The 12,469-nt window shown below is 43.0% G+C and overlaps 1 protein-coding gene across 1 annotated transcript in view; it reads left to right on the top strand.

Annotated features, from left to right (window-relative positions):
* LOC128643756 (succinyl-CoA:3-ketoacid coenzyme A transferase 1, mitochondrial-like) overlaps positions 1-12,469 on the top strand; it is a 69,226-nt gene that overhangs the window by 20,766 nt on the left and 35,991 nt on the right. Inside the window, exon 3 of the mRNA XM_053696575.1 lies at positions 105-153. Within this exon, the coding sequence (XP_053552550.1) occupies positions 105-153 (49 nt within the window). The remainder of the gene's footprint in view (positions 1-104; positions 154-12,469) is intronic.

Here is a 12,469-nt window from a genome sequence, read left to right as displayed (position 1 = left end):
GGTAACTCATATCTACAGTTTACTTGTGGTGGTTTTTTAATAGCTCATATAAAATATTCTTATTTATAATTTTTTTTTTGTTTGTTTTTTTTCTAAATTTTCAGGGTCCATATCCCACTGAAGAAGAGGTAGATCCAGACCTTATCAATGCAGGTATCTTTACCAAATTAAACTTATACAATAGTCTTATGCATTTGAACATGAATGGCTTTAGAACCTCAACTTTCAGGATGTGCCTCAGTGATGTCTGTTTTTTATTTAAAAAAATTCCCCCCGCCTCTAAACCATTGTTTTTATTATAACAGCACTTCTATAATGTATTTCTCTTGTAAGATGTATCGAGTCCACGGATTCATCCTTACTTGTGGGATATTCTCCTCCCCTACAGGAAGTGGCAGAGAGAGCACCCACAGCAGAGCTGCCTATATAGCTCCCCCTTAGCTCCACCCCCCAGTCATTCTCTCTGCCTGCTTAACTGCTAGGAAGGGCAAAGAGTGTGGTGACAAAAATGTTAGGTTTTTATTTTCTCAAGCAAGTTTATTTTAAATGGTACTGGTGTGTACTATTTACTCTCTGGCAGAAAAGGGATTAAGATTTCTGCAAGGAGGATGATGATCTGAGCACTTTGTAACTAAAATCCACTGCTGTTCTCACAAGGGCTGAAGAGTAAAGGAAAACTTCTTCAGTTGGGGGAACGATTTGCAGGCTAAACTGCATATGAGGTATGTTCAGTCTATATTTTTCTAGACAGATTGTGTTAATTCTAGAAAAGGCTGGCAATATCCCCAATAGGGAAGGGTAAGCTGTATTCAGACACTTGGATAGGAATTTCAGCTTGCATGAACAGCTCATTAGTTACTGGTGACACTGTTTGGTAAAAACGTTTTTGTTTATTCAGTAAATGATGCAATTATAATTTTTTTTTTTGGAAGGGATTAAAGGGGTCATTATGGCTTGTTTTAGGGTTTTTTAACCCACATGGTTTATTTAGAGACACTCTAGTGTTTGTCTGTTAGGCCTCACAACTCGAGTGAGGTGGGAGGGGCCTATTTTTGGTCCTCAGTTGTGCAGTTTCTTTTCCTCTGAGAATTCTAACTGTTTCTCCTGAGGTTCCTGCCGTGTTTGAGGGCTGTAAAAAGTTTTTCCCCCCACAAATTGTTCTGAAGGGCAGGTAGGCGCCACAGCAGAGCTGTGGCAAAGTGCTGAAAGTCTTTTTTACTGGTTTTGATGTTTTTTCAATCCGGTTTTGCCATTAAGGGGTTAATTGTTTATTTGCATAGCTGTGCAAAGTTTTCTAAGGCTATATGATATTACTGTAAAAATTTCGTTATGTTTACTGCTTTTTTACACTGTGTTGCAGAATTTGTGCAGCTTTTCTCCAACATAGGTGTGTCCGGTCCACGGCGTCATCCTTACTTGTGGGGATATTCTCTTCCCCAACAGGAAATGGCAAAGAGCCCAGCAAAGCTGGTCACATGATCCCTCCTAGGCTCCGCCTTCCCCAGTCATTCTCTTTGCCGTTGTACAGGCAACATCTCCACGGAGATGGCTTAGAGTTTTTTGGTGTTTAAATGTAGTTTTTATTCTTCAATCAAGAGTTTGTTATTTTAAAATAGTGCTGGTATGTACTATTTACTCTGAAACAGGAAAGAGATGAAGATTTCTGTTTGTAAGAGGAAAATGATTTTAGCAACCGTTACTAAAATCCATGGCTGTTTCCACACAGGACTGTTGAGAGGAATTAACTTCAGTTGGGGGAAACAGTGAGCAGACTTTTGCTGCTTGAGGTATGACACATTTCTAACAAGACTCGGTAATGCTGGAAGCTGTCATTTTCCCTATGGGAACCGGTAAGCCATTTTCTTAGTTTAAGTAAAAGAATAAAGGGCTTCATTAGGGCTTAAAAAACTGGTAGACATTTTTCTGGGCTAAAACGATTACTTTACTAAGTATATTTGGCAGATTATTACTTTTAATAGTTGTTAAATCTTGGGGATTGTTTTAATAAAAACGGCAGGCACTGTATTGGACACCTTTTTCACTGGGGGCCTTTTCTAGTCATAGACAGAGCCTCATTTTCGCGCCTTTAATGCGCAGTTTTTTTTGGAAAGCATGGCATGCAGATGCATGTGTGAGGAGCTAAGAACCACTGAAAAAGCTTATAGAAGGCATCATTTGGTATCGTATTCCCCTCTGGGCTTGGTTGGGTCTCAGCAAAGCAGATACCTGGGACTGTATAGGGGTTAATTGTAAAAACGGCTCCGGTTCCGTTATTTTAAGGGTTAAAGCTTTCAAATTTGGTGTGCAATACTTTTAAGGCTTTAAGTTACTGTGGTGAAATTTTGGTGAAATTTGAACAATTCCTTCATACTTTTTCACATATTCAGTAATAAAGTGTGTTCAGTTTAAAATTTAAAGGGACAGTAACGGTTTTATTGTAAAACGTTTTTTGTGCTTTGTTGACAAGTTTAAGCCTGTTTAACATGTCTGAACCATCAGATAACGATGTTCTATATGTATGAAAGCCAATGTGTCTCCCCATTTAAATATATGTGATATATTTGTGTCATATGTCCAAACAAAGTAGGGATAATAATGCCATAGATATGATATTGCCCAAGATGATTCCTCTAATGAGGGGAGTAAGCATGGTACTGCATCATCCCCTTCTGTGTCTACACCAGTTTTGCCCACACAAGAGGCCCCTAGTACATCTAGTGCGCCAATACTTATTACCATACAAATTAATGGCTGTAATGGATAATTCTATTGCATGCATTTTTTTCCAAAATGCCTACTTATCAGAGAAAGCGTGATTGCTCTGTTTTAAACACTGAAGAGCATGAGGACGCTGATGATAATGGTTCTGACATACCCTCACACCTATCTGAAGGGGCCAGGAGGGAGGTTTTGTCTGAGGGAGAAATTTCAGATTCAGGGAAAATTTCTCAACAAGCAGAACCTGATATTGTAACTTTTAAATTTAAATTTCAACATCTCCACGCACTACTTAAGGAGGTATTATCTACTCTGGATGATTGTGACAATTTGGTCATTCCAGAGAAATTAGGTAAGATGGACAAGTTCCTAGAGGTTCCGGTGCCCCCCGATGTTTTTCCTATACCCAAGCGGGTGGCGGACATAGTAAATAAGGAGTGGGAAAGGCCCGGCATACCCTTTGTCCTCCCCCTATATTTAAGAAATTAGTTCCTATGGTCGACCCCAGAAAGGACTTATAGCATACAGTCCCCAAGGTCGAGGGGGGCGGTTTCTACTCTAAACAAACGCACTTCTATTCCTATAGAAGATAGTTGTGCTTTCAAGATCCTATGGATTAAAGGTTAGAGGGTTTGCTTAAAAAGATGTTTGTTCAGCAAGGTTACCTTCTACAACCAATTTCATGCATTGTTCCTGTCACTACAGCTGCGTGTTTCTGGTTCGAAGAACTAGAAAAGTCGCTTAATAAAGAATCTTCGTACGAGGAGGTTTTGGACAGAGTTCAAGCTCTTAAATTGGCTAACTCTTTTTTATTTTAGATGCCGCTTTGCAATTAGCTAGATTAGCGGCGAATAATTCAGGGTTTGCTATCGTGGCGCGCAGAGCGCTTTTGCTTAACATCCCTTTCAAGGGTAAAACACTGTTTGGCCCTGACTTGAAAGAGATTATTTCAGGCATCACTGGGGGAAAGGGCCACGCCCTTCCTCTGGATAGGTCTTTTAAGGCTAAAAAGAAGCCAAATTTTCGTCCCTTTCGCAGAAACGGACCAGCCTCAAATTCTACACCCTCTAAGCAAGAGGGTAATACTTCTCAAACCAAGCCAGCCTGGAGGCCGATGCAAGGCTGGAACAAGGGTAAGCAGGCCAAGTAACCTGCCACTGCTACCAAAACAGCATGAAGTGTTGGCCCCCGATCTGGGAAGGATCTGGTGGGGGGCAGACTTTCTCTCTTTGCTCAGGCTGGGGCAAGAGATGTTCAGGATCCTTGGGCGCTAGAAATAGTTTCTCAAGGTTATCTCCTGGAATTCAGGGAACTACTCCCAAGGGGAAGGTTCCACGGGTCTCTATCTTCGAACAGGCATTCTTACACTGTGTAGAAGACCTGTCAAGCATGGGAGTGATTCATCCTGTTCCATTAGGAGAACAAGGGATGGGTTTTTACTCCAACCTGTTCATAATTCCCAAAAAAGAGGGAACATTCAGACCTATTTTAGATCTCAAGATTCTAAACAAGTTTCTAAGGGTTTCATCATTCAAAATGGAAACCATTCGAACGATCCTTCCTACCATCCAGGAAGGTCAATTCATGACCACGGTGGACTTAAAGGATGCGTACCTACGTATTCCTATCCACAAGGAACATTTTCGGTTCCTAAGGTTCGCCTTTCTGGACAAGCATTACCTGTGGCACTTCCATTCGGATTAGCCACTGCTCCAAGGATTTTCACAAGGGTACTAGGGTCCCTTCTAGCGGTGCTAAGACCAAGGGGCATTGCAGTAGTACCTTACTTGGACGGCCTCCTGATTCAAGTGTCGTCTCTGTCAAAAGCAAGGGCTCATACGGACATTGTCCTAGCCTTTCTCAGATCTCACAGGTGGAAAGTGAACATAGAAAAAAGTTCTCTGTCCCCGTCAACAAGAGTTCCCTTCTTGGGAACAATAATAGTTTCCTTAGAAATGAAGGTTTTTCTGACAGAGGCCAGAAAATCAAAACTTCTAAGCTCTTGTCAGGTACTTCATTCTGTTCTTCTTCCTTCCATAGCGCAGTCCATGGAAGTAATAGGGTTGATGGTTGCGGCAATGGACATAGTTCCTTTTGCACGAATTCATCTAAGACCATTGCACCTGGGCATGCTCAGACTGTGGAATGGGGATTATACAGACTTGTCTCCGACGATACAAGTAGATCAAATAACCAGAGATTCACTCCGTTGGTGGCTGACCCTGGACAACCTGTCACAGGGAATGAGCTTCCGCAGACCAGAATAGGTCATTGTCACGACCGACGCCAGTCTGGTGGGCTGGGGCGCGGTCTGGGAACCCCTGAAAACTCGGGGTCTATGGTTTCGGGAAGACTCTCTTCTCCCGATAAACATAATGGAACTGAGAGCGATATTCAATGCTCTCAAGGCTTGGCCTCGACTAGCAAAGGCCAAATTCATAAGGTTTCAATCAGTCATCATGACGACTGTTACATATATCAACCATCAGGGGGTAACAAGGAGTTCCCTGGCGATGGAGGAGCATCCGGGGGAGTGGGATCTCCATCTGGAAATCTTTGCCCAAATAACTCAATTATGGGGCATTCCAGACTTGGTTCTGATGGCCTCTCGTCAGAACTTCATGGTCCCTTGTTACGGGTCCAAATCCAGGGATCCCAAGGCGACTCTATTGGATACAATAGTAGCACCTTGGATCTTCAACCTAGCTTATGTATTCCCACCGTTTCCTCTCATTCCCAGGCTGGTAGCCAGGATCAATCTGGAGAGGGCTTCGGTGACCTTGATAGTTCCTGTGTGGCCACGCAGGACTTGGTATGCAGACCTGGTGAATGTGTCATCGGCTCCACCATGGAAGCTACCTTTGAGACAGGACCTTCTTATTCAGGGTCCATTCGAACATCCGAATCTGGTTTTCCTCCAACTGACTGCTTGGAGTTTGAACGCTTGATTTTATCAAAGCGTGGGTTTTCAGATTCTGTAATAGATACTCTTATTCAGGCTAGAAAGCCTGTAACTAGAAAAATTTACCATAATATATGGAAAAAATATATCTGTTGGTGTGAATCTAAAGGATTCCCATGGAACAAGATAAAAATTCCTAAGATTCTTTCCTTTCTACAAGAAGGTTTGGAGAAAGGATTTTCTGCGAGTTCTCTGAAGGGACAGATCTCTGCTTTATCTGTTTTACTTCACAAAAGGCTGGCAGCTGTGCCAGACGTTTAAGCGTTTGTTCAGGCTCTGGTTAGAATCAAGCCTGTTTACAGACCTTTGACTCTTCCCTGGAGTCTTAATCTAGTTCTTTCAGTTCTTCAAGGGGTTCCGTTTGAACCCTTACATTCCATAGATATTAAGTTATTATCTTGGAAAGTTTTGTTTTAGGTTGCAATTTCTTCTGCTAGAAGAGTTTCTGAGTTATCTGCTCTGCAGTGTTCTCCGCCCTGTCTGGTCCATGCAGATAAGGTGGTTTTTACGTACTGAGCCTGGTTTTCTTCTGAAGGTTGTTTCCAACAAAAATATTAACCAGGAGATAGTTGTACCTTCTTTGTGTCCGAATCCAGTTTCATAGAAGGAACGTTTGTTACACAATTTGGACGTTGTCCGTGCTCTAAAATTCTATTTAGATGCTACAAAGGATTTCAGACAAACATCTTCCTTGTTTGTTGTTTATTCTGGTAAAAGGAGAGGTCAAAAAGCAACTTCTACCTCTCTATCTTTTTGGCTTAAAAGCATCTTCAGATTGGCTTATGAGACTGCCGGACGGCAGCCTCCTGAAAGAATCACAGCTCATTCCACTAGGGCCGTGGCTTCCACATGGGCCTTTAAGAACGAGGCTTCTGTTGATCAGATATGTAAGGCAGCGACTTGGTCTTCACTGCACACTTTTACCAAATTTTACAAATTTGATACTTTTGCTTCTTCTGAGGCTATTTTTGGGAGACAGGTTTTGCAAACCGTGGTGCCTTCCATCTAGGTGACCTGATTTGCTCCCTCCCATCATCCGTGTCCTAAAGCTTTGGTATTGGTTCCCACAAGTAAGGATGACGCCGTGGACCGGACACACCTATGTTGGAGAAAACAGAATTTATGTTTACCTGATAAATTACTTTCTCCAACGGTGTGTCCGGTCCACGGCCCGCCCTGGTTTTTTTAATCAGGTCTGATGATTTATTTTCTTTAACTACAGTCACCACGGTATCATATGATTTCTCCTATGCAAATATTCCTCCTTTACGTCGGTCGAATGACTGGGGAAGGCGGAGCCTAGGAGGGATCATGTGACCAGCTTTGCTGGGCTCTTTGCCATTTCCTGTTGGGGAAGAGAATATCCCCACAAGTAAGGATGACGCCGTGGACCGGACACACCGTTGGAGAAAGTAATTTATCAGGTAAACATAAATTCTGTTTTTTTCTCTTAAAGACACAGTACAGTTTTATTTCTAAGTGTTATTTACTTTGATTACAGTGTTTTCCAAGCTTGATTGTTACATTACTAGCCTGTTTAACATGTCTGACACCAAGGAAAATCCTTGTTCAATATGTTTGGAAGCCATTGTGGTACCCCCTCTTAGAATGTGTCCCAATTGTATTGATATGTCTAAATTATAAAGAACATATATTAGCACTTAAAAATAGAGCAATCGATGATTCTCAGTCAGAAGTAAATGAGGATTCGCCATCTAGCTCTCCCCAAGTGTCACAACCAGTAACGCCCGCACAAGTGACGCCAAGTACCTCTAGTGCGTCTAATTCATTTACTTTACAAGACATGGCCATAGTTATGAATACAACCCTCAGAGGTTTTATCCTAACTGCCTGGTTTACAAGGAAAGCGGGACAGCTCTGGGTTAAGGAAAAATGCTGAGCAGTCTGACGCTTTAGTATCCGTATCTGATATGCCTTCACAATGGTCTAAAGTAGGGGTGAGGGATTTATCTGAGGGAGAAATTTCTGACTCCGGAAAGACGCTTCCTCAGACAGATTCTGATATGAAGGCCTTTAAATTTAAGCTTGAACACCTTCGCTTATTGCTCAGGGAGGTATTAGCGGCTCTAGATAATTGTGACCTTATAGTGGTCCCAGAGAAATTGTGTAAGATGGATAATTACTTAGAGGTTCCTGTTTACACTGATGTTTTCTCTGAAGTGTATCCAGTCCACGGATCATCCATTACTTATGGGATATTCTCCTTCCCAACAGGAAGTTGCAAGAGGATCACCCACAGCAGAGCTGCTATATAGCTCCTCCCCTAACTGCCATATCCAGTCATTCTCTTGCAACCCTCAACAAAGATGGAGGTCGTAAGAGGAGAGTGGTGTTTTATACTTAGTTTATTTCTTCAATCAAAAGTTTGTTATTTTTAAATGGTACCGGAGTGTGCTGCTTATCTCAGACAGTATTTAGAAGAAGAATCTGCCTGCATTTTCTATGATCTTAGCAGAAATAACTAAGATCCATGGCTGTTCTCACATATTCTGAGGAGTCAGGTAACTTCAGAGGGGGAATAGCGTGCAGGTTTTCCTGCAATAAGGTATGTGCAGTTAATATTTTTCTAGGGATGGAATTTGCTAGAAAATGCTGCTTATACCGGATTAATGTAAGTAGAGCCTTAAATGCAGTGATAGCTACTGGTATCAGGCTTATTAATAGAGATGCATACTCTTATAAAAATGTAATATAAAACGTTTGCTGGCATGTTAATCGTTTTTATATATGTTTGGTGACAAAACTTATTGGGGCCTAGTTTTTTTCCACATGGCTGGTTTGATTTCTGCCTAGAGACAGTTTCCTGAAGCTTTCCACTGTTGCAATATGAGTGGGAAGGGCCTATTTTAGTGCTTTTCTGTGCAGATAAAAATACTGACAGACATTCAGCTTCCCTCTGCATGATACAGGACATCTCTGAAGGGCTCAAAAGGCTTCAAAATCGTGTTTGAGGAGGGTAACAATCACAGTAGTCTGTGGCAGTTGTTGTGACTGTGTTTAAAAAACGTTTTTGTCATTTAGTATTCTGTTTTTGCTATTAAGGGGTTAATCATCCATTTGCAAGTGGGTGCAATGCTCTGCTGGCTTGTTACATAGACTGTAAAAATTTTGTTAGTGTAACTGCCTTTTTTCACTGTTATTTCAAATTTTGTCAAAATTTGTTTCTCTTAAAGGCACAGTAAAGTTTTTTTATATTGCTTGTTAACTTGCTTTAAAGTGTTTTCCAAGCTTGCTAGTCTCATTGCTAGTCTGTACAAACATGTCTGAAACAGAGGATACTTGTTCATTATGTTTAAAAGCCATGGTGGAGCCCCATAGGAGAATGTGTACTAAATGTGAAGATTTCACCTTAAACAGTAAAGATCAGTCTTTATCTATAAAAGAATTGTCACCAGAGGGGTCTGTCGATGGGGGAAGTTATGCCGACTAACTCTCCCCACGTGTCGGACCCTTCGCCTCCCGCTCAAGGGACGCACGCTAATATGGCGCCAAGTACATCAGGGACGCCCATAGCAATTACTTTGCAGGACATGGCTGCAATCATGAATAATACCCTGTCAGAGGTATTATCCAGATTGCCTGAATTGAGAGGCAAGCGCGATAGCTCTGGGGTTAGACGAGATACAGAGCTCGTAGATGCTGTAAGAGCCATGTCTGATACTGCGTCACAATATGCAGAACCTGAGGACGGAGAGCTTTAGTCTGTGGGTGACGTCTCTGATTCGGGGAGACCTGATTCAGAGATTTCTAATTTTAAATTTAAGCTTGAGAACCTCCGTGTATTGCTTGGGGAGGTATTAGCTGCTCTGAATGACTGTGACACAATTGCAGTGCCAGAGAAATTGTGTAGGCTGGATAAATACTATGCAGTGCCGGTGAGTACGGATGTTTTTCTAATACCTAAAAGGCTTACAGAAATTATTAGTAAGGAGTGGGATAGGCCCGGTGTGCCCTTTTCCCCACCTCCTATATTTAGAAAAATGTTTCCAATAGATGCCACTACACGGGACTTATGGCAGACTGTCCCTAAGGTGGAGGAAGCAGTTTCTACTTTAGCAAAGCGTACCACTATCCCGGTTGAGGACAGTTGTGCTTTTTCAGATCCAATGGATTAAAAATTGGAGGGTTACCTTAAGAAAATGTTTATTCAACAAGGTTTTATTTTACAGCCCCTTGCATGCATTGCGCCTGTCACTGCTGCGGCGGCATTCTGGTTTGAGGCCCTGGAAGAGGCCATCCATACAGCTCCATTGACTGAAATTGTTGACAAGCTTAGAACTCTTAAGCTAGCTAACTCATTTGTTTCTGATGCCATTGTTCATTTGACTAAACTAACGGCTAAGAATTCCGGATTCGCCATCCAGGCGCGTAGGGCGCTATGGCTCAAATCCTGGTCAGCTGATGTGACTTCAAAGTCTAAATTACTCAACATTCCTTTCAAGGGCAGACCTTATTCAGCCTGGTTTGAAGGAAATTATTGCTGACATTACTGGAGGTAAGGGTCATACCCTTCCTCTGGACAGGGCCAAATCAAAGGCCAAGCAGTCTAATTTTCGTGCCTTTCGAAATTCCAAGGCAGGTGCAGCATTAACTTCCTCCGCTTCAAGATAAGAGGGAACTTTTGCTCAATCTAAGCATGCCTGGAAACCTAACCAGTCCTGGAACAAAGGCAAGCAGGCCAGAAAGCCTGCTGCTGCCTCTAAGACAGCTTGAAGGAACGGCCCCCTATCCAGCGACGGATCTAGTAGGGGGCAGACTTTTTCTCTTCGCCCAGGCGTGGGCAAGAGATGTTCAGGATCCCTGGGCGTTGGAGATCATATCTCAGGGATATCTTCTGGACTTCAAAGCTTCCCCTCCACAAGGGAGATTTCATCTTTCAAGGTTATCTGCAGATCAGATAAAGAAAGAGGCATTCCTACGCTGTGTGCAAGACCTCCTAGTAATGGGAGTGATCCATCCAGTTCCGCGGACGGAACAAGGACAGGGTTTTTATTCAAATCTGTTTGGGGTTCCCAAAAAAGAGGGAACCTTCAGACCAATTTTGGATCTAAAGATCTTAAACAAATTCCTCAGAGTTCCATCTTTCAAAATGGAAACTATTCGGACCATCCTACCCATGATCCAAGAGGGTCAGTACATGACCACAGTGGACTTAAAGGATGCCTACCTTCACGTACCGATTCACAAAGATCATCATCGGTTCCTAAGGTTTGCCTTTCTAGACAGGCATTACCAATTTGTAGCTCTTCCCTTCGGGTTGGCTACAGCCCCGAGAATCTTTACGAAGGTTCTGGGCTCACTTCTGGCAGTTCTAAGACCGTGAGGCATAGCTGTGGCTCCGTATCTAGACGACATCCTGATACAGGCGTCAAGCTTTCAAGTTGCCAAGTCTCATACAGAGATAGTTCTGGCATTTCTGAGATCGCACGGGTGGAAAGTGAACGAGGAAAAGAGTTCTCTATCCCCACTCACATGAGTCTCCTTCTTAGGGACTCTTATAGATTCTGTAGAGATGAAAATTTACCTGACTGAGTCCAGGTTATCAAAGCTTCTAAATGCTTGCCGTATTCTTCATTCCATTCCGCGCCCTTCGGTGGCTCAGTGTATGGAGGTGATCGGCTTAATGGTAGCGGCAATGGACATAGTGCCATTTGCGCGCCTACATCTCAGACCGCTGCAATTATGCATGCTAAATCAGTGGAATGGGGATTACACAGATTTGTCCCCTCTGCTAAATCTGGATCAAGAGACCAGAGATTCTCTTCTCTGGTGGTTGTCTCAGGTCCACCTGTCCGAGGGTATGACCTTTCGCAGGCCAGATTAAACAATTGTAACAGATGCCAGTCTTCTAGGTTGGGGTGCAGTCTGGAACTCCCTGAAGGCACAGGGATCGTGGACTCAGGAGGAGAAACTCCTTCCGATAAATATTCTGGAGTTAAGAACAATATTCAATGCTCTTCTGGCTTAGCCTCAGTTAGCATTACTGAGGTTCATCAGATTTCAGTCGGACAATATCACGACTGTGGCTTACATCAACCATCAAGGGGGAACCAGGAGTTGCCTAGCGATGTTAGAAGTCTCAAAAATAATTCGCTGGGCAGAGACTCACTCTTGCCACTTGTCAGCAATCCATATCCCAGGTGTGGAGAACTGGGATGCGGATTTTCGAAGTCGTCAGACTTTTCACCCGGGGGAGTGGGAACTCCATCCGGAGGTGTTTGCTCAATTGATTCATCGTTGGGGCAAACCAGAGTTGGATCTCATGGCGTCTCGCCAGAACGCCAAGCTTCCTTGTTACGGATCCAGGTCCAGGGACCCAGAAGTGACACTGATAGATGCTCTAGCAACGCCTTGGTTCTTCAACCTGGCTTATGTGTTTCCACCGTTTCCTCTGCTCCCTCGACTGATTGCCAAAATCAAACAGGAGAGAGCATCGGTGATTCTAATAGCGCCTGCGTGGCCACGCAGGACCTGGTATGCAGACCTAGTGGACATGTCATCCTTTCCACCATGGACTCTGCCTCTAAGACAGGACCTTCTAATACAAGGTCCTTTCAATCATCCAAATCTAATTTCTCTGAGACTGACTGCATGGAGATTGAACGCTTGATTCTATCAAAGCGTGGCTTCTCCGAGCCAGTCATTGATTCCTTAATACAGGCACGAAAGCCTGTTACCAGGAAAATCTATCACAAGATATGGCGTACATAACTTTACTGGTGTGAATCCAAGAATTACTCATGGAGTAAGGTTAGGATTCCTAGGATA

The sequence above is a fragment of the Bombina bombina genome, unplaced genomic scaffold, assembly GCF_027579735.1.
Source record: "Bombina bombina isolate aBomBom1 unplaced genomic scaffold, aBomBom1.pri scaffold_801, whole genome shotgun sequence".
In the NCBI taxonomy this organism is placed as follows: domain Eukaryota; kingdom Metazoa; phylum Chordata; class Amphibia; order Anura; family Bombinatoridae; genus Bombina; species Bombina bombina.
Note: the sequence above shows the minus strand (reverse complement) of the source record. Positions and strands in the feature narration are given on the sequence as shown.